Source organism: Tursiops truncatus, chromosome 8, assembly GCF_011762595.2.
Source record: "Tursiops truncatus isolate mTurTru1 chromosome 8, mTurTru1.mat.Y, whole genome shotgun sequence".
NCBI classification, from domain to species: Eukaryota; Metazoa; Chordata; class Mammalia; order Artiodactyla; family Delphinidae; genus Tursiops; species Tursiops truncatus.
Window position 1 is genome coordinate 74,322,903 of NC_047041.1, and position 21,866 is coordinate 74,344,768.

A 21,866-nucleotide genomic window follows, 5' to 3' on the forward strand; every position below is an offset into this window, starting at 1 on the left:
AACATATTTCTCTATATCATTGGCATTTTTTTTTCAGTTCATTATTAGCTGTTTAGTTCAAATACAATAAAAAAAATCTTAAGGTGGAAGAAATGAAGAAAATATTGTTCTACATCAATGAATAAATTAATGAAAAAGTCAGAGACTTTTATAAGTGGAAGGGCTGATAGAGATCACTTACTGCAAGCCTTCATTTGTACAAATAAGGAAACCAAAGTTTATTAAAGTTAAGTAATTGATTCAAAGTTGCAGGGATGCTAATCGGCAGAGCCAGGACCCAAACGCAGGTCAGCTGATTTCACATTTCAAATCTACACCATTGATATTCAAATCGTGATCCACAGGTGCAGCCCTGAACTTGTTAGAATTGCTGAATCTTGGGCTCCACTGTAGAGCTATTGAATCAGAATCTGTATTTTAACAAAATCTTAAATGGTGAAAAACTACTCTAACCCATACTGCTTCTTCATCACTGGTTGCATGACTTCAGGCAATTCATTAAATCTCATTTTCCTCCTCAATAAACTGGGAATAAAAAAAAACTGGGAATGAAATTAGTTATTTTGAAGAATCGTTCCAAAGAATAAATGAGATAATGTAAATGAAAGTCATTCATAAATTGTAACACTACACATGTTAGTTATAGTCAATGAAACCTTCTCCTTTTATTGCTAAGAGTGCTTGGATAAAGGGGACAATTCTACCAGAGAAAGAATTGCCTAATAATGTAATTTAAGGCTAAAATTGGATGGAAAATATTAACAGTAAGGGAAGGTGTCCAGAGAATGGAAGACTTTTTCGATGTCCCTAAATGAATGTCATATGTATAACTACTAATATTTCCTTGCATAAAGATAAATCTGGTGAAAGTAAGGTCACAAAAGTACATGTTCAGTGTTTGGATTTGGGGACCATGCATGAAGAAAATATGTTGGATTAGTAAGTAGTATGTAAATATGTGTCTCTAATATTGGGTGTAGCTGTTAAGAATAGCCTAAATTGTAGCCTAGCAACAATTCTTGTAATTTTTCACATACAACATTTTCCCCTTGTTTATGACTTTGCTCAAGATGTCTCTCCTCTGGCTGGGATCTCCCCAAGTGCCACCATCATTCCCCACCCAATTTCCTGGGCTGTCATCATTTTTACAGGACTAAGTTTCTCTTCAAGTCTTAAGACAGACAAGGAAACATCACTTCCTGAAATCTTTTCTGTACACTTTATACTCCCAGGCTGGGTTACTTAACTTGTCCAATTTCACCCAGAAGTATCTGTCATTGTATTTATGTGTCTATTTCCCATGCAGCTTGTGAGATCTTTCAGGGAACAGCCTCAGAACCTAGTGAAATTTTTAGCACTAAATAAATATTTTTAGTATGAATAGATTAATATTAGCAGTAATTCTGATTTAAACACTCACACTTTTATCAAGAGAATGGAGGAGAGAGCCAAATGACATTGATTTCAATAAGATGAATGTAATTATTTTACTCTACAAACAATGCTTTTGTGTTGGATTTGTATCATTCATATATATGGTATATATGAATATATATACACACACACACACACATGACTTAGCAATCAAGTTTGCCAGTGGTTTAGATCTCTAATCATTTTGGGTGAAACTTAGGCAGGAATGCTTGGAAAAATCATTTTTATGTCACCATCATAGCTTCACAGATATTTCTTTGACTTCTCTTTTTTATATAACTTTCTGGAATTTAAAAATAATGGATATCCCAAATGAATTAAATTTAATGAACTTGGTCACTAAAGATTTGAAAAACTTAGATATTTTGAAAAACACTTGATGAGTCAAGTCCTGACAAGCTTGAATCTTTTGTTTGGAGGAAGGTAGTTTAATGAGTTTTCTTTTTTCCCTTTTTACAGTTGATCACCTTGGGGGTAGATACTATTTCGAGGCATTCCAGAGTTTTAGAAAAATCTTGTTCAGTATTGTAATAGGAAATATATATTTTAATGCACAACAAAATAAGAGAAAGATGCTTCCGGTATCCTTTTCTTTATTATAATTCATAGAAAATATAATTTGATAAATATTAAATTTAATAATGGTAGTTTTAGCTACTTTTGAAATTTTTTTCAGCTATCCATTCAGTTTATGCATATTCATTGTATTATTTGGCCTATTTGGGTAATATTCTTACATGATTCTGTACTTAGATCCATACTTCTGAGATACGGTAACAGAATCCCTAAGAAAAATCTACTCCCCCTGTTGGCTTAAAGGAAATTGAAGGATTTTGACTTTGCGAATGTGTTTCAAGGACAATCTGTTTTGTAACTATTTGCCTGAATTTCATCTAAGAGGTTCGTGATTCATGTCAAATGCATTAATAATTAACATTAAGCTTGCATTGTTTTCTTGCTTTGCTTAATGAAATAGATTCATTGATGCTATTCCTATATATGTGAAAGCAAATATCTTACATGAATTTCTCTCTGTAGTTCTACTTTAGGAGAAGATGGTACAAAATAAAAATTACATTTTAAACGATTATAAATAATTTTAAATAAATCTTGAAAATATAATCAATGATAATTTGTTAACAAGCACAAGGTATAGCCACAAATTTCATCAGTATATTGGTATTTCAGTAGTGTGCTGAAAATTAGTTAAGTGAAGAAGCATACAATTCCAAGGAATTTATATTAAACTGCTTCTCTTTTATTTAACCAAGAACACAGGAAAACTATTCTTTTTTAAATTATTTCTCTATTCCCTCCCCCACCTCCCTCCTTCCCTCTATCCCTCTTTCTTGCTTCTTCCTTCTCTTTCCTCCTTTCTTCCTTCCTTTTTTTTCTTACCTATCAGGGGTTAAAACAAAACACAGGAACAATATAATTATGCACTTTGTATACATATATTTTATATTCAAGGGAGCCCCGGTGCCCCAAATAACACAAACATAAGTAAAATGTGCTGTAACCTTCCTTCCCTGCAACACTGTCAGAGCTGGCATCAGCGTGCTGGGCAAAACATAGGAAACTAGAAGTAACTTGTCAATTTTTAATAAAGTCTTTCTCTTTTGCAGAGCTCAATGCACCATGCTCCCTGCAAACCCTGGCGATGATGACATCTTCTCACTTGGTTTCCATAGCATCCATTCCTGAAGATCCCCAGTATAGTCTTTGGTCAGGGCCATCCTCCCAGTTCCCCTAGAAAGTTGGCAACCTGGCCAGCCAAAAGAAACCTCCCCTTTTCCTGAAACTTACTCTGTCCTTGGTGCTGAACAATTTTTCCGAGAAGCGCCCAGACGGGCTCTGTCAGCGGTGCTGAAAACAAAATCTTCCCTGACGCTGCCCAAATCAGAACCGTGTATCTGTTATTTACTCACGTCCTCAAAGAGCAGCAGGCTTTCTCCATCTTAATTCGACACTACCGCAGAGCGGAGTTTGCGCCGGCGTGATGGGAGGAGGTCGTGGGCAAGGAGGAAAAACTATAGCAGTATCGCTCACTTGAGACCTAAGATGCTCCCATGAGTTTTGGAATTGCTCTGCTCCTTACCGCAAAGGCACCATTTTAAAAAGTACTATTCTTTTGACTTTGTCCTTACACAAGGGTTCTGTGGTATTTCCGCCCACGTTTAAAAGGCAGAAGATTTGACAGCAACAAGGCTTTCAAAACCGGGAATTTACATTGTTTTCCAGTGGACTGACTTCCAGGACAAGGACTCATCTGCACCCGCCCAAATACCATGGCACTGCGTGCGCCCTTTGCCACCGGATCCTCCCCTTCCAATGAGACTTTCTGATTGTGTCTACCAACTCTCCTATTAGGAAACCCGTGGGTTGCATGCAGCTATTCTGTTGTATTCCCATTCTCACTCTCCCTCCCCTCTCTCACTCGCACTCTTGCAAGAGGCACACCGATACCGTTCTGCTGAGAAGAAAAAACCTACAACTACCTTAAGCGATTAAGACAATATGCGCCACTCTCCCCTTTCCTAGCGATTTCTATTTAAATCTGGCAAGAGCCGACACCACGCTTTGCAGGAATGGAGTCGGTAAAACAAAGGATTTTGACCCCAGGAAAAGAGGGACTAAAGAATTTTGCTGGAAAATCCCTCGGCCAGATCTACAGGTAAGGAAAAGCAAACCTCTGTTTGCCTGGGACTCAGCACGAAAAAAAATCTGCAGAGCTATTTCCTTAAGTCCTGGTTGCTTAGAGAGATTGTAATATGTTCGGAAAATCTTTTTTGTTGCTCATTGCTGAAGCGGGGCTGCTCTGGAAACCTACTTAGTAATTCAGGAATGTTGCACTAAATTAACCTGTCTGGTGTGTGTGTGTGTGTGTGTGTGTGTGTGTGTGTGTGTGTGTGTGTGTGTGTGTGTGTGTGTGTGTGTGTGTGTGATTTTTGTTTTGGTACCTGCAGATTCTTATCCTTTCCTACCGAGGATTTATCCTCTTTACAATTAAGAAATGACCTGCACCCGTTCAAAGAGCCTTTCTTTTGTTGCTTATAGTGACACCAAATTAAATCCTTTAATGCAGAAAAATGAATAAAAAACACAACCACCTAAAAAATTAAACAATAAAATTCCAAAGAGTAGTGGTGAAAAGAAAGCTGGGTTTCAGCTTTAAAACCACTTGAGTAGAGAATCTCCCAGTGGAATCTTCCTTCTGTACTGAAGGAAGAAGAATCAAAATATATCAATAATTGATAGCTGAAATAGTTCCTCTCTTTAAATCTGAAACAATGTATATGCATTTTTAATTATTTGACCTCTCCTAGAAGTCTATTTCTTGCATGGGAAATGTCACAGTGCTTTTAAGAAAAGCCATAATAATAACCAGCAAAATGACTTTGGAAGTACTAGAAATGATTTAAAATTTTAATCCTCCCTGTAGTCACTATACTAATTATTCTGTAAATTTTACAACTTTAAATTTTTCAAGAATATTAAATGAATACACATTTTCTTAATAATGTGAAAATCAAGAAGAAAGGGCAGAAACAAAAGGATAAATGATTCTAAGAGAGCGCTAATTTTTGCATTTGAGAAATTGAAGCCTTTGGAAATGTATAGGATATGTAAAGAAAATGACCAAGGCACCTCCCAATTTTCCAAATCTCTCTCTGGTCCTGGTGGGCTTCTTGTAGGCACCATCATGCACCTATGCGGCAGTAGATACTGCAAAGGCCCTGCAGTCCCGCAGCTGCCCTGGAAAGAGCTGTTCTTTCCCAGCTCAACTGCCATCAGGTGGGGAGTTCAGGTGCGGAGTTTAACTTTGCATATATGAGCACATGAAGCCAATATGAAAAAAAATCACATTAGTTGAATTTTTCTCTCTTAGAATAAATTGCTCTGTACGCTAACATTGGAATTGGGCTTTAGGAATAAGTATTAACATAGCCGCAAATACAGTTATGATGTTTCCCCAGTTGGTATTTTGTAGAATTTGGAAGTTTGACCTTTTTTTTCTGGTAGTTCTCAAATTGCTTGACAGCCGTCTCCCAAGCTATGCATTCTTGAAATTGATCTAAAAATTTCATTCGCTTTACCTGCGGGTATGAAAACAATTGTGTGTGGATATAATCATTTAAAGGGGCACACATAGAAAAAAGATATATGGTGGATTGGAAAACATCTGCAAATCGTGAACAGAGAGGTTCTTTGTTTAAATATCCATCTCAAGGGTCCACGGTGTGTTACCCTTCACATTCCTCTTCTTTTAAACAGAAATTTCGCTGATATATTGTGGACCAAAACAACACTATCAGCTTTTAGTAAAACCATTCTATCACTCTGCTTTCCCCTTTCCCCTTTCCCCTCCCCACAAGGACGAAAGCCTAAAAGCAACTGAATCAGTGGGGTGAAATCTTAGGAAATACTATGCAAGTTAAAAAACACAAAACGAAACATAAACGTGAGATCTTCTACCTTGGTGTGGAACATCTTACCAGAGTTGATTTGCGGGTGCATTGGTATAATCTGGGAGTCTCATTTTACTTCTTTGGAAATGGGTCCATGACATTTTTCGGTGTTTGTAACTGAGATAGTAGTGACACAAGGTTGTGAATAATTAATTATTCATGTTCTGGCAGTAGGAATCTTAGGTGTCGGCCATATGTTGTGGAGGCCTTTGTTTCAAACTCAAGTAACAAGGGATAAAAGAGTAAGCTGTGTAACAGGAGAGTAAATGTTGAACTGGCATCCTAGGAGCTGGAGGAAGGCGAAGGAGAGTGCGTGACACTGAAAGAGCGTTCACAGACCTTCTCCGCTTGGGCGCCGGACGGGACAGGCCTTGGTGCAAGGGGCTCCCGGGCTTAGCTGGCGGGGAGGGGGTTGGATCCCGGTGTCCTCAACCCGGAAAGCTTCAACTTGGCTGTGAAGGAAGGAGTAGCGTGGGTGCAGGACTGTGCCTGGGCCCGCCCACCAGGGAGCAGCCCTCGGGAGGCTGGGTGGCTGGATGAAAGCGGCTGTCGCCTGGGCAGAACACTGCACGCGGGAGGTGTCTACACAGGCGCTGAGAAGGCGCCTTTCGGGTCACCCTCACAAACTGCAGACCCCGCAAGAAAGTTAGGCTCAGGCGGTGTACGTGAATCAAGGCGCTGTGGGGTGGATCCCGAGGGAATGGGCACTGGTTGCCATAGGACAGAAGATACTAAAGTTGAAGAGATGTTGCCGCGGGGATGGAGCCTGGAAGAAGGCTGGAGAACCCGGGAGGTCCTGAAGCCTGGTGGCGCCCCAGCCCCCTAACCCCTGAGGGAGGGGAAGCAGGTCAGGGCCCATCCCCCGAGTCCTGACCGGTCCTGGGAACTGGGAACGGGCCGGCGTCGGGGTGCCTAACCCGTGGCGTCCTTGCCTCCCCACGGTGTGCCGCGCAGGGTGCTGGAGAAGAAGCAGGAGACCGGGGAGACCATCGAGCTGACGGAGGATGGGAAGCCCCTGGAGGTGCCTGAGAAGAAGGCGCCGCTGTGCGACTGCAGGTGCTTCGGTCTGCCACGTCGCTATATCATCGCCATCATGAGCGGCCTGGGCTTCTGCATCTCCTTCGGCATCCGCTGCAACCTGGGCGTGGCCATCGTGGACATGGTCAACAACAGCACCATCCACCGCGGGGGCAAGGTCATCAAGGAGGTGGGCAACAGCTGGCCCTGTGGTTTCGCAAAGCCACTTCACCTGTTTGAGCCCCACTATCCCCATTGAATGAGGAAGGCTTGTCCGGCCCCTCGAGCACTGCCCTTCTAGATTGGGACGCGACAGTATAGTCAAGCCCTTTTCAGGCTGGAGCAAGTCTCTTCTGTTCTCTGGGCCTTCCTCTTCTCCCCTGCAAAGTGTAAAATAAAACATCTGGCTCACTAGGTTTTTGAGGAGAGTGATTTTATACAAGGAATTGGTCCTTAATACTGTCCGCTAAATCTAAATCGAACTATTTTCTTTTACTCGGAAGAATAGAGCAGCAGGTTAGTTATAATTTTCCCCGGCTTCCGATTCTCGCCAACATTCTCCATAACCAAAATGAAACGAAACCGAAAAACAAATCAAACAACTGTGCACACACATCGGCAGTTTTAGCCGAGGGGTCTTTAGGAGCGTCCCACCTGACTGTCGGAGGGGAGCCGATGCAGCGCAGGACAGTCTCGGGGTCACGGGGAAGCCAGTCCCGTAATCTTAGGATGTGCGTTGGGTGACGCTTAGGGAGAGGAGGGTCAACGTCAAGGTCACAGAAACCCGTGGGCCCTGACTTCCTGTTTAGTGATCTGAGCTAACGTAAGCCAAGCAGAGCGAGGGTTGGGGGTTGGGATGCAAAATTTGGGACGGGCTGTGGATGGGAAGCTGTGAGCGCTGATGGGCCCTGGGTATTCCGGGAAACAGTGCAAAGTGCGTTTGGTTTCATAATTTTATTCAAAGGGGGGAAAAATAAGGGTCCTCAGTTCCCCAGGCCGGATAAGGGCTCTTTCATCTTTCCTGCGCAGAGAGTTCTCCCCAGTGTACTGTAAGGTTCACCTTGTGCAGCGGACCAGGCTGGTGAGGGCGGAGTTAGGCCCCGACCTTCAGACACACCCTCTCCCGCTCTTCTGACTACCTCTGAACAACCCCTTCCCCTCCACTGAGTCCCCCAGTTTCCCCGGGCTTTTTCCAAATCTTTCTGGCCTATGCCCATCCCCATTGTGCTGGGACCATCCTTCCTACTAGGTCCTCCGACTTCAGCACCTTCCATCCCAAGCTCCCCATCTCCCTTCCCCAGAATTTCTCCAGCTGGGTTCCATTCTCCAAGCGATTCCACTACTGCGTGGTCGGCGTCGGCTAAATGGACCCGCGTCAGGTGTCTCTTTCTCCAGCCAGCGAACAGAATCCCTTCGTGGGGAGTCCTCATTTCCCAAACTCAAGCCCTGATGACTCCTCGCTCGCAGAGGTGATCCGACCTTCCTGGCAGTCGTCGGGGAGCAAAGCCAGGGCGCCCAACTTCGCTATTAATCACAATCCATTTCAAACGAGCACGGTTTTTCAGTTAAAAGAGGCATGTCTTCTCCGTAAGAAGATACAGCTTCAATTTTGTTAGGAAACGAAAATTAAGCCACCCCCATGCTCAGAATGCTGGGAGTACCCCGGGCGGTGAGGGCTGTTCGACCGAGAATTACTGAACATGAATTTTCAGCCCAAGCACTGACTCTACTCTCTCCCTCCACCTGTTTTTTGTTTTGTTTTGTTTTCCTACTCCCCTAGAAAGCCAAATTCAACTGGGACCCGGAGACCGTGGGGATGATCCACGGTTCTTTCTTTTGGGGCTACATCATCACCCAGATTCCGGGCGGCTACATCGCTTCTCGGCTGGCCGCCAACAGGTAAAGCATCGGGCCCGGCGGGGGCTCGGGGAGGTGGGACTTATACCCTCCGAGGGGCAGCGGAGGCCGCGGGCAGGGGCGACGGCCCCGCGGGGTTGGGGAACTCCTGGGCGAGGTCTCCTAGTACCCTGGAACCCACTCGCGGGGCTCGAACACTGTGCCTCGTTCCAGAATAAGGCGCCCCAAAGGATTTGGGTTTTCCACGGCGGGCGCACTTTGTCGCCGCCGCCTCCCTGCCCTGGCGTAACCTGCTTCTCGAGAAATGGTCGACGTGCCTCCGTGGCTGCTAGGAGCTGAGGCCAGGCGGGGAGCCGGGGAGCAGAGACGGCGCCGCCGAGCGCACAAAGGGATGGGGGGCGTCACTGCGCTCTGGTGTGCACGTCCTTCGGGTGCCCCTGCTCCGTGTGATGCTGACCTCCCCGTAGAGCGCAAAAAACAGCCCGCCCAGATGGTGCTCTGGGTCTGCAGGATTTGTTTCTATGGAGCCAGGCGGGATTTCAGGCGCCCCGGGTGCGACTCCACCTGTTAATGAGCTCTGCTGAGTAGGGGCGGGGGTGGGGAAGGCGCTCAGCTGCTGCCAGAGGCCTCCAGCCTGGCCGCGGTGGTGGCTGCAGCCGAGGTCCTAGCGCCAGCCCTCAGCAGTGCCCCCAGCGCCACCTGCAGAGGCACCCCGAAATACGAGGCGAAAGGACTGATGGGATGGGGGTGTCAAGGAGCACAGCCTGGCACGCCGACTGTGAGAGACAGCTTCATTTGCTTCATTGTGTGTATTTTGATAAATAAAACGAAATGCTTCTTGAACCTAAGTGTTAAGCTGAGAAAGAAAAGATGCACTCCGCCCTTTCAGTTATTGCTACATAGAGACCCCAAATAAAGACTTTGGGCCTTCTTTCAGACCCTGTACCTATGACTTCACCCCTCTCGCTCCCCGCAAAAGGTCAAGTTTTCCTGGGAAGTAATCTAGAACTGGGCACCTCTCTAGTCTTGATCTCCTCTTTGCTTTCCTAAACTGGTCTCTCCCTATCCCTCAGTGAAATCTCCAAGGCCCCTTCCCTGGCTTTTGTCACCTACAATCCATTCACCAGAGGTGTTTTCCTGCGCAAGATTTCTCAGTCATCTCCAAGGCCTAGGGAGAGATTCTTGGAAATTTATTTTAGGCTTAATGCCCCTAGGGTGAGGATTTTTGGACTGGCCTTCAAAATGTCGAGAGGAGAGTGCAATAGATTAGGAATAGTGCCTTTTGAATATCATCTTTACCTTGACATGATTATGGTTAATACTCAGACCCAACAGGAGAAAAAAATATTCTTTTTAAAAATGAATCAGTTTAAACTGAAAATTATTAACTGTGTAGAGAACCCAATTTTATGGATGGGATAAATTTTAAAAATTGATATAAGGCAGAAAAATGTAAAGGAATATTACTGGTAATGAACATGTTAGAGTTTTGACTTTTATATCCAAAATGCAGTGTCTCGAATCTCTTTTTTTCCTAAAAATATTTTCTAAAGCAAAACAAACTTCCCAGAAAGATACTCCAAACATACATATGTAAAATATTTTCACTTCATTGGGAAAACATCCAACAAGTCACCAAAAAAGAAAAAAGGAAACTCAATAAAATGTGAAATAAAAATATAATGGCTATGCCTTTAAGTTTTTTTTCAGAGTCAAAACCTTCAGCTTGCCAAATGTTAAAATGCTAACATTTTCCTGCCAGGAAAAAACACCAGGGATGCTCCAGCGTTCTCTCTTTCTAACACTGGGAGGTCAGTAAACAGGTTTTCTTAGTTAAAAAAAAAAAAAAAATCAAGTTCATTGCTAGCATTTGTGTCATGTTTAGTAAAGAAAAGACTGATGTTGACTCAGGTTCTAATTTGTTTGGTAGATTTTCCTCAAGGGAAAAATTTTCTGAATTTTAGAATTATTATTTGAATCCAAAATCACTTTACCTTTAAGTGGATATTTAGGGAAGAGAAACAATATTTTCATACACAATGCTTTGTATTCTCCAAGGCTGAGAAAATAAAGTCAAAATTTATTGTAAAATCTTGTGAACAGATAGAAGAGTATAGATTCACTTCCTTATCACATTTTAAGATTTTTACATACTTGCTTTATTTTGAAAATAATATTACAAAACATACAGTGAGAAATATACAGCCTCCTGTGAAAACAGGTTTAAAATGTATAACATTCCCTTTTCTGATTATAAAAGTATTACATATCAAATAAAAATATATTAAAAAGAGGATAATAAAAAATCATAAATAACGTAATCACCCAGAAACACCTTTATTGACAAGTTGGTGAATGTCCAATTAGTCCTATACATGCTACATAGAATTTTATCTTGGAAGACTTTTTTAACACAAAATTTTAAAGATTTTTAGAATTTGCTTGAAAGATGTATATTTCCTTTTTCAAAAACAGTAAAAACAACACAGCAAGACCAGTTTTCCACCTACAGGCATTGTATACCCATTCTCCCTTCCCTATAGATCATTTAATAATAGAACAAGATTTCCCTTGGGTGAGATACTGGGGACAGAGTCCTTTCCCTCTAGGTGTAAAAGAAGCTCATTTTGGAAAGTGTTTGCCATCAGCATTGTGGGTGGAACTAGAGCAGAGGAACTGAAGTGTGTGGAGACAGTTCCTCTAGAGAGAAGGGCTTCTGGTTACACTTCCTGGCAGATTTCTCAATGAAAAACAAATGACAATTTGGCTTCTCCATTTCATGGATTAAGCAAAAGCAGCCCTACTCTTGGTCAGAATACAGATTCTTGGTCCTTTTTCTTGTCCTATTCTAAGTATGCTTGCTGTCCTGCTCAATGAGGAGAGAAGGTGGGAGAGTAGTGGCGAAAGGAAACTGGGTCTCAGGAAGACCTCTTGCATCATTTTTTTCTTTTGCCTTTCCTTAAAGGGCTAATGCACATCCTGGGCCGGAGAATTTAGTCAAATCCATGGAGGGCTTTAGAGTGGGGAATCAAAGGAAGATTCCTCACAAAATCTGTAATGTTTAAGATGAGAACATTTAATACAGTGATAAGAAGGTATTGGAGGCAAATTAATTTTGTCTTTAAACAATAAAGAGCATAGGGCTTACAGTAACTCAAAAATTTATGAACGTGAAATTGCTAAAAAAAACTATCTTTATCTTGCATTTAGAGAGTGATGAGGAACCTGGTCAAGTATTTAGTGGGAGAAACAACACAATTTTTACAAAGGCATAACCAAAGAGGTTCACATTTACCAAAGGAAGTTTGGTCAACACTATATTTTTAATGGATGATATTGTATTCACAAAGACTATTCTTGCCTCTGTCTAGGTGGCAATATTATTTAAGCCCTATTTAAAAAATTTCCCTGTTCTGCTCCTGTCCTCCTGACTTCCCAACTCTGCTTTAATTATTTATGTAACACTATTGCCAGCTATCATACCGCTATTTTTCTTTCTGATCTATAACTAAGAAATAACTGCCTTCCTACAATAAAATGTAAGCTCCGTGAGTGCAAGCAGTTTTGTCCTTGTTACTTACACTGCTCTATCCAAAGAGACCCTGACCCATAATAGATACTTGTGGAATAAATGAAATAAACATCACAACAAAGTGTTTTGCACCTTTTACAAAAGGCAATATTACATAGTGGTTAAGATACAGGATCTAAAGCCAAATGGCATGGGTTCAGACTTCTGAATGTATTACTGAATAACTGAATGACTTAAAACATTATTTAACATCTCTGAGCCTCAGTTTGCATTTCTGTAAAAGGGAGCTAATCAAACTATCTACCTGATATGAGTATCAAGACAGCTAATTAAGAGAATATGTGTAAAGTTCTTAGATATGCCTGGCACTCAGTAATTGTTGGCTGTTATCATTTATTTTCAATCACATCTTAATTCAGAAAAAATTGAAAGAAAAAACCTCTTGTGATCACTCGATATCACTTGTGTTTAAATTTGCTGTAAGTATTAGTAATGCAAAAAGATTATTTCTATTGCGATAAAAATACCTCTTTTCACATGTCAGATTTCTGCCTTTAAAATTATTTTCCCATACACACTTCACAATTAAAATTATTGTTCACTGAAAATGTCATAAGTCTCATTTGAAGGCTTGTAAAGGGCTGTCTTAAAAAATTACTTATAGCCAAGAGTGTAGAGAGTGCTAGTGTTTCAGTGCACGCAATCTTTGAATTCTGGCCAGGCATTATAAATGTGCTTAGAGAAATCCATTTAAGTTTGAGGTTAGTCTTCTCTGATGAAAATTAAAGATTATTTCCCCCACCCCTATCCTTTATTCAAAGAGGGTTCGGTTCCAAGTGCAACATTTTACCTTTTCAGGTATTTCTTGAGTTTCTAACTTGACTTTCGTTAAAGAGAAAACAGTTCTTTATTCAGATAAGAGACTGAGGATCACATGTATCTGTAGCATATAGTGAACTCCCTATAACAGAAAGAACCCATATTAGACCTGGACAGGGCTCATCTAATCCAATCCTCTCACTTTATCCACCGGGAAAGGAAATGGAGAATCAGGGAGGCAGTGACTGGCTCAAAGTCACAAAGAGATTGTGACTAAAACTCAGGTGTCCAGTAATACATGACCACAGGCTCTCTCTATGTTGAAATGTATCATCCCTGCCTCATATTATGTGCTTTATGGCAAAGTCCACTTTCAGTAGCAAGCTGAAATGAGTGCTCTGCTCTCTGAATGAGTGCCTGCAATCTATCATGTCCCAAATCCAGGACAGAAATCCACGAATTAGAGAGAGAAGGCTTTAGCAGGCCCAAGGGATTCTTAGATTTTTGTGGCAGGGGAAACATACTGTATTTTTGTGTGTGTACTGGCTCCCAAATGATTTGGCCATAACATGAGTGCTTCTGTTCTTTCCCCTGCAAAAGGCAAAATCCAAACTTGATAAATACTTAGACAAATAGTGTGATTTTTCTGGAGGAAAAAACGTGGTATTTGGAACTTTTTCTCCTGATGCAGCCCTTTGGGAGTCTGAGCTTCTAGAAGATTGCAGAGGTTTGAGCGTGACTGGGATAGTTTAAAACTTTTGTCTGCAAGAAAGAAGAGGTTCTTCCTTGCAATTTTGATTGATACAGCTCAGTTTGTACTACTGATGTAAAAAAGAGATTTATAATTAAAAATGAACAAATTTTAATACATGGATTATAGAACTGTTTACTAATGTGCATTTGCATTTATGTAAGTGGAATTTGATATACTTTAGGTAAATATATGGCTTGCCTGATTATGAAAATGTGAGAATGATCTTTAGGAAGATGAACAAAGATATTTTAAACACATCTTCATATTTTAAGTCCAGAAAGAAATAATTTTACTGGTGTTATTCTGTCATTTTTCTTTCACAGAAATAAAATAATGAAGATGTGCTTTATATATAGTAATAAGCATTGGAAATAGATTCTTAAGTCTCATCACCAAACACTGTCTCCCTCTCCCTCTCTCCCTCTCTCCCTCTCTCCCTCTCTCCCTCTCTCCCTCTCTCCCTCTCTCCCTCTCTCCCTCTCTCTCCTATCATCTTTTTTCCTCTACACTTACTTATCCATTGTAACGTGGATTGCAAGCAGGGGTTTCTTAACACTTCCAGTGAGAAATATTTGCAAATTCCTTTTGGTGAGAAAATAATTCAGATTATTTTCATAAAGCCTGCTGCAAGAAACCACCATCCTGCTATGATGGAATTGGTTTATAGTCCTCCAGTCTTTCAGGGCCAGAGGTGACTATCTCTATTTCACTCATCTAGCTGCCTATCAAACATCTAGCCATCTTCCCATTGTGGGCTCTATAGGTTAGGTATCTGGGGCAATGCAGAAGAGGCCTTCTTTTCTTCTGACAAAAGAAAATACCCTTTCCAGGAGATGAATAGATGTATCTGGGAGGAGGGGTCCCTAAGGGCTTGCACGTGGTTTGCTGACACACGCTTCTCTCTCCTTCCATTCTCCTCTCCTCCCACCCTTACTAGGTCTGCCTTCCCCTGCGGCTGCCACAGCCTACTACTGCAGTGCAGAAGCAGCCTCTGGGGGGAGGGACGTGATTTTGAGGGAGGAGAGAGTCAGGTGGGCAGCTGGTAGAATGATTCTCCCGCTGCCATATGCCACTGTTGGGGCTGTCTAATTTCTCTGTCATGAGTGATGAAGTCATTTTTACAACATAATGAGGTACCAAGGGACCCAGAGGGCTGGCTTGTGCTTGTGTATTCCTTTTTTAATTTGGGAATGGGGGCATCAGATGTGACAAAGGGAGGCACTGGAGTCCTGATTTGATTAGATTAAATCCATTAAACAGCCAGAATCAGTCTATTCCTGCAGACCCTCTAGAAGAGGATTAGTGCCACACCTGGGGTGAGGAACACTAGATCCCTGTTAAGTGACAAGCCCCTACGCAAATGAAAACTGATTGATTGATTCCGGGAAAATAGATATCATCTGTAGAAATGACAAGTCACCAGTGTTCCTGTCACATCTTCTGGGCAAATCCTTGTCGGGTGGGCTTGATATGTGAGGTTGTTTGTGGCTATGGGTCATAGAAAGAGAAGATGACTGGGAATTTCACAGCTAACTCACTCTGGGTCACAATGAATGTTAATCATCAGGCAGGGCGTGATGCCGGTTCTCAGCAACTGAATTTGCTTTTCCAAACATTTCTGTATCAGGGATACTATATGCCTCTCAATTCTGGCAATCCGTTTGGTAATACAGAACCTCCTCTCCCTCTCTCTATCTTCTCTCTCTCTCTCCGTCTTTCTATCTTCTCTCTCTCTCTCTCTCTCTCTCTCTCTCTCTCTCTCTCTCTCTCACACACACACACACACACACACACACACTTCTTTTCCCTTTTTCGTCTTACAGTGTGAAATGATTATATTATCTTACATATAATCACTTTAAGAATACTGGAGTGTACGTATGTGTGTGTGTGTGTGTATATAACAAGCAGAAAAGAAACAAGTAAAATGAGGTTTTAACTTGAAAATAAGCAAATTGAATTCATCTTAGTATGTCATTTGCTGCAAGAGAAATCATGAGGAAAACAATTTTAAGTAGCTTTCAAGTGGTTTATCGTTTTGAAAATCAATCTTAATAAGCAAATGGCTCTTATTTCATTTCACAGAAATTGTAACGATGTTCTTTGAGACATTTAGAGCACCCATCAGTTTCTAATCCTGTTCTTCAGGCACAGAGAAGTTAAGATTTTTCATATTTAGTTTGCACATTTCTTTGCTTTTCTTTCTCAACCCAGTTACTTACTTACGTTTGCACCAGGAGTGGGTTTTCAAGGTAGCACTTTAGCTGCCAATTATAAGGAGAAGGGCTTTAAACAGAATAAAGTATCATTTTAGTTGAGATTCATCTTATTACTTGGAACTTCAAGTTCAGCAATATTTATCTAATTACTAATTAGATAGTTTGACTATTTGTTCAGCAAAAGCAATATATTAGTTTCATTTATTGCTAAAAAATTCGTGTAATTTGCTAGAATTTTCACTGATGGTTTATTTTTATATATGGTATTAACATAAATATAAGTACACTGATATAAATATACTGCCTGATATTACATATACTGATATAAATACTGCCTGATATTATAGATAACCTAGATTTACAAGCCAGAAAATCAAAAATTTATTTAAAAATGGAAAAATATTTATTTGGGGGAATTTATTTCTAAAAAAGTTTTTTAATATAAAATATAATATTTCTTTATTTTTCTTCACATTATTCACCTTTATTTGGAAGAAGCAGTGATCAGACCTTATGTGAGTTTCTTAACTGAAATGGATTATAAAGCAAAAAACAAAACAAATGGAAAACCCAGGCTATAAATCAGAAATTGGATTAATTTTACAAATGTGTAATTGGTTAATTATGCTGAATAGAGTCTTAAATGTCTATTCTATAATCACCAATTCATTAAAACATTCTCAGATAAACTACATTATTATTTGATATGTTTTAAAGTTTAACATTTAACCTATGGCGAGGCATTGAAAAATGCACCTGAAAAAATCCACAGTGGAATTTCAAAAGACACAAAGATTGTAAAAATGAATCTGAAAAACAGCACAAATTTTCCCTTTGAGCCTCCTGACGTCAAGCAGTAACATGACTGTTTAATTTATATGATGGAGTAGAGGACAGCCTTCTCCTAATCCATAGTTAAAAAGAGTCCAGAAATCTAGCTTTTAGATTAAAATGGGGAAAAATAGAAAGCCAGCTCCATTGCATGGAAACACAGAAGAGACACTCTAATTATGTGAAATGGAAAGGGGTGAGTGAATATCAGAAGAGCTTTTCAATCAATGTGAAGTAGATCATTCAGGTATAAAATTTCTACCTCACCCTAAACAGTACATTTGTATTGGGGGTGGGAAGAGAGAGGATATGAAATATAAATTGTCTTCATAATTGCCTTAGTTTTCCATTTCAGGAGGCAGATGCAATTAGAATTAAATAGAATAATAAATATATGTATCACTAAACTTTTTATACATATCATCATTCTTCCTTATAGCAACTCTATAAGGCAGACATTATTATACTTGTTTTACTGATGAGAGAACTGAACAGAGAATAGCAGAGTTATTTTCCCAAAGATCACTATCTGGTAAGAGGAAGATCTGGCATATGAACCCCAGTATGTCTGATTTCAAATGATGTGCTTCTTTACTAAATATATTTTTCCTATTGGATAGATTTGTGTGTATGTTCTTTAAAAAAATCTATTTTATAGTCTCTTTTAAAAAATTACTATATTACTTAGTGCTGGGCTAGGTCCATAGGAAAGAGCAGCACAGCTGTGGAATAATTTAAAATATCTATTTATTTGCATGGTTTTGATTTTTAGACAAGTCTTTTGATAAACTTGAAAAACAGGTAATGCTGGGTAATATTTTCAGGGCAATATTGCTGTGAAATGTAATTGTGTGTCAGAGACTGGTGCTAGGGAAAATAAAACTCACATGAATATTAAATGTTTCTTAGTATGTAATCTATTTCCTTCTGTTGAGTTATCAAAAATATATTCAATGCTTATATTTGTTTTTGTAACATCAAGCCAAACAAAAATCATGACTATCAAGCATAATACAACATACACAACTATGTTAAATATTGATAAATGGAGAGATTCTTTAAGAGAACAATATATCACCTCTGAAGCATTACCACCTAGTTTAATTTTGAAAGCAGAGCTTCAAAGACAGTGGTTTCAAAAGCTAATGAGGATGTTGTGCTGAACAGAATGTGTAATGGCAGTTGGTTTCAGGAGATTCCACAATGTTGTCTGGAAGACTTAAGGATGAGGCCAGACTGGGTCATGTACTTGAACTCAGCAACTATTTCAAGTGAGGATTTATCCACAGGAGTACTCTAAATTCTATAGTCCATAGCTACCATCCTATAGTTATTCTATGAGAGTAACTCAGCTTCCTAGATTGTTAGGATACCCAGAACAGCAGTTTGTCCCCATTAAAAACTCGAGAACAAATAAATGGTCAATTGATTTTAAGGCTATTGGGATAAAGAAAGCTCAAAGAAAAAAATACCTGTTATCACCTACGTATATCTCAGGAAGGGAAGATTTCATTTCCCTCGATTTAAAATCTTTATAAAAAAGTAACTGGTGATCATTTCTTAAGAGCATGCCACAAGCAAAGTATTCTGCTACCATCAAGGAGTTTGAAGAAATGAAAGACCTAGACTGTGCCCTCCAAGAGACACAGATAACGTGGGGGATGGAGGAACACATGATATCTTGGGTTAAGTCTTATAAAAATGATCTACAGTGCTTTAGGAATATCTGAGAGAGGCAATTAGCTGGAAAAGAAAGGCATGCGTGCGTGTATGGTGGGTAGGTATTGGGGGCAAGTCTGTGGGGATTCCAAGACAAGTAAAATTGATCTGAAGAAGGCTGTCAATTTTTGTTTGTTTGTTTCCTGTCAGGTATTTTAGATGGACTGTTGAGGCACAGATGGAGAGGCTGACGCATTTTAATCAATTCTATATGCCCTCAGAATGGGAGCTAGAATTCATGCACTTTAAGCTTCTAGAATTTCAGGATAATACAGAATGACTTTGAATACATGGTCACAGAAATAGCATTATTAATTAGGGCAAAAACATTCTGGAAGAAAAAGACAGAGAATAAAACTTCTCTGAAAACTCTGTTGAATGTTAGGGAATTTCTATATCATGATAACTGATACTATAAACTACTTACTGTTAACCAGATACTGTCTCCTTTCATAACTGATTTATTTAATCTTCATGATAATCCCTTGAATTATGAAGACATATTATCTCCATTTTACAAATGGAGAAGGTAAGGCTTAGAGAACTCAAGTATTAACAACTTGCACAACAAGGTCAGACATAGTAAGAAATTAGAGTTGGAAATTGAATTCATACAGTGTAACCATAGAACGTGTATTCTTAACTAATGTTATGTCATGCTGTTTATATGTCCCCCAGAAAAATATGGCAGCTGCTCGGTCAATTTGGTTAATGAAGACAATCAAAGCCAGGTCAAAGAACTTCACTTTGGGTCTTGATCAAATGATCTAATTATGATTTGTGTTTTATAAGGGACATTGTCCTTTTCAGCAGGTGTTTCCATTCCACCCATGCTGCTCCCCTCTATAATAAAAGTTAAGGCTCTTACTTCAGCTGTGGTGACAAGCTCTGTTCTCTCTGGGCCTGTCCCTTGCCCCAGATCTGTCTCTTCTGTGATGGCTGGGGGAATATCTAGCATAGTACTGCTAAATCAATTATTCTAATATCAGGAAAAGCGACATCAGCCTCACCAGGGAACTTGTTAGAAATGCAGATTCTCAGGCACCGTGCAAACCTATGGAATCAGAAGCTCTGGCACTCAGCACTCCATGTTTGAACAAGCTTCCTAAGGTGTTGATCATACATGAGGAACTCTGGAAATCATAGTGCTGAACTAGGTTATATCCTAAAACTTCTTTTCTGTACTCAGTTTTACTATTTCTTCTACTTCTTTTGTGAAGCTGAGATTTTGTTCATAAAAAGACAACCCTCCTGAAATGGGCCTCTCCATTTAACTACTTACTTCAAAGTCAACTACTAGGTATAAATTAAATAAGTTACAAGCATGTAAGTACAGCACAGAGACTATAGGCATTATTTTATAATAACTTTGTATGGAGTTTAATCTATAAAAATATTGAATCACTATGTTGTACACCTGAAACTAGTATAATGTTGTAAGTCAACTATACTAAATAAATAAACAAACAAACAAACCATAGGAAGGATAGAGTAGAATTCTGCTCTCACTCACCACTGCTTTGACAATCCATCTTTCAATAATGTTTTGGTCTTTCAGAGTTTTTGTTATCTTATCTGTTGCTGCTGGCACTATTAATGCTAGTATTAGTTCTGCCCCTATTAAAGTGCAATAGAGCTTAGTGGTTAAATACCTAGGATCTACAATCAGACTGAGGCATTACAAATCATAGTTCCCCACTTAATGTCTATGTGACCTTAGCAACGTATTTAACTCACTGGGACTTGGTTATTTTATCTGTGAAATAAGAATAGTAGTGGTGGCCCTCTAATATAGTTGTTAGATTAAAATGAGAATTTAGAATAGTGTCTGGTACACACTAGCATAACACCATTGGCTATGATTATTTCTACTTGACTGACTCACATTTATGGATTTATTTTTATGTGCCAGGCACCAGACTAAGCCTTTTAGGTATATTATTTCATTTAGCCTCACAGCAATCCTATGAAATATAATAGATTAATATAATCATTGAACAACTAATACCTCTTAAATGATTAGGATATGCCAGACATTCTTCTGGGTGCTTAATTTGTAATAACTCATAGGTTCTGTAAATATCCATGTTTTGTAGATGAGGAATGAAGCATAGATAGTAAAATAAACTGTTCAAGATCGCTCAACTAATAAGTAACAGAAATGGGCTTTGAATCCCAGATGTCTGGCCTAGTAACCATGCTCTAGACCATTACACAGCACTGCCCTTTTTATAGACAAGGAATCAGAAGCCTAGAGAGATTAAGTAACTTTCCAGTCACATAGTTATTAAGCAATAAAGCTAAAGTTTTACAAAAATTTCTGTACAATATTTATGTCATCTTCTTTTTCTTTACCAACTTTATTGACCTTGGCCCCTTTATTCCCCTGCAAGCCTTCATCTTACTTGAACTTACATGCATGCTGGTCACCTTCTGTCTCTCTGACTTCATAGTTTCCTCTCTTCTCAATTTCAGTAAGCTTCATACTTACTTGACTTTAGGGGCATAATTGATTTCCCTCTATGATCACCCTAAACTCCATCATCTCCAAGATGTCATGGACTTATGGTCTCTTCTCTTGCCTTCCTTATCCTATCTACATTTCATCAAACCCTCTTCACAACTTCCCTTTTCATCACCTCACTCCTGACATTCTTACTTCTACTCACGTGTACTACTGTGTCCAGCCATTTCCAATACTGCCCTAGTTTTTGGTATGTAATTTAATCTCTTCTATGTTTCAAAACTTTGCTGATCCATTTCCTCTTTGGAATTTCTTCATTCATTTTTAGATTAATCTTCCAAAGCCCAACTTTAAAGTTTCCTCCTGATGGACTTGTTTCCTGGTCACCCCAGCTGGAATGGACTTTTCTCTCCTTTGCTTTCCATTTGTACTCTTGTTTTGGCCTTTGGCATATGTTGTCTCTTGGCCACTTGTCTTTCTTTTTTTTTCTATTACACCAAGGGCGTCCTTGCCTTTTTCTAGCTGCCTAGTTGCATCATGTAGATGAAAAAGCGCAGATTTACAGATTTCCGTATCTGACAGTTCTGGATTCAAATATCAGCTCTATTGTTTGCTTTTTTCTTGCACAGTCTGTCTCTATTCTCTGATTTATAAAATGAAAAGAAAGTGTAACTCAGAGAGTTGTTGTGAGGATTAAGTGAATTAATGTAGGTAGAGAAAGTATAGTAAGTGCTCTGTAAATTGTAGCTCC

At 39.8% G+C, this 21,866-nt stretch overlaps 1 protein-coding gene across 1 annotated transcript in view; it reads left to right on the forward strand.

The window, feature by feature from the left end:
- The first annotated feature begins 4,022 nt into the window (after positions 1–4,022).
- The window catches only part of SLC17A6 (solute carrier family 17 member 6), a 35,891-nt gene continuing 18,047 nt past the window's right edge, over positions 4,023–21,866 (forward strand). The window contains exons 1-3 of the mRNA XM_004319209.4: positions 4,023–4,108; positions 6,858–7,110; positions 8,701–8,819. Of these exons, the coding sequence (XP_004319257.1) occupies positions 4,023–4,108; positions 6,858–7,110; positions 8,701–8,819 (458 nt within the window). The remainder of the gene's footprint in view (positions 4,109–6,857; positions 7,111–8,700; positions 8,820–21,866) is intronic.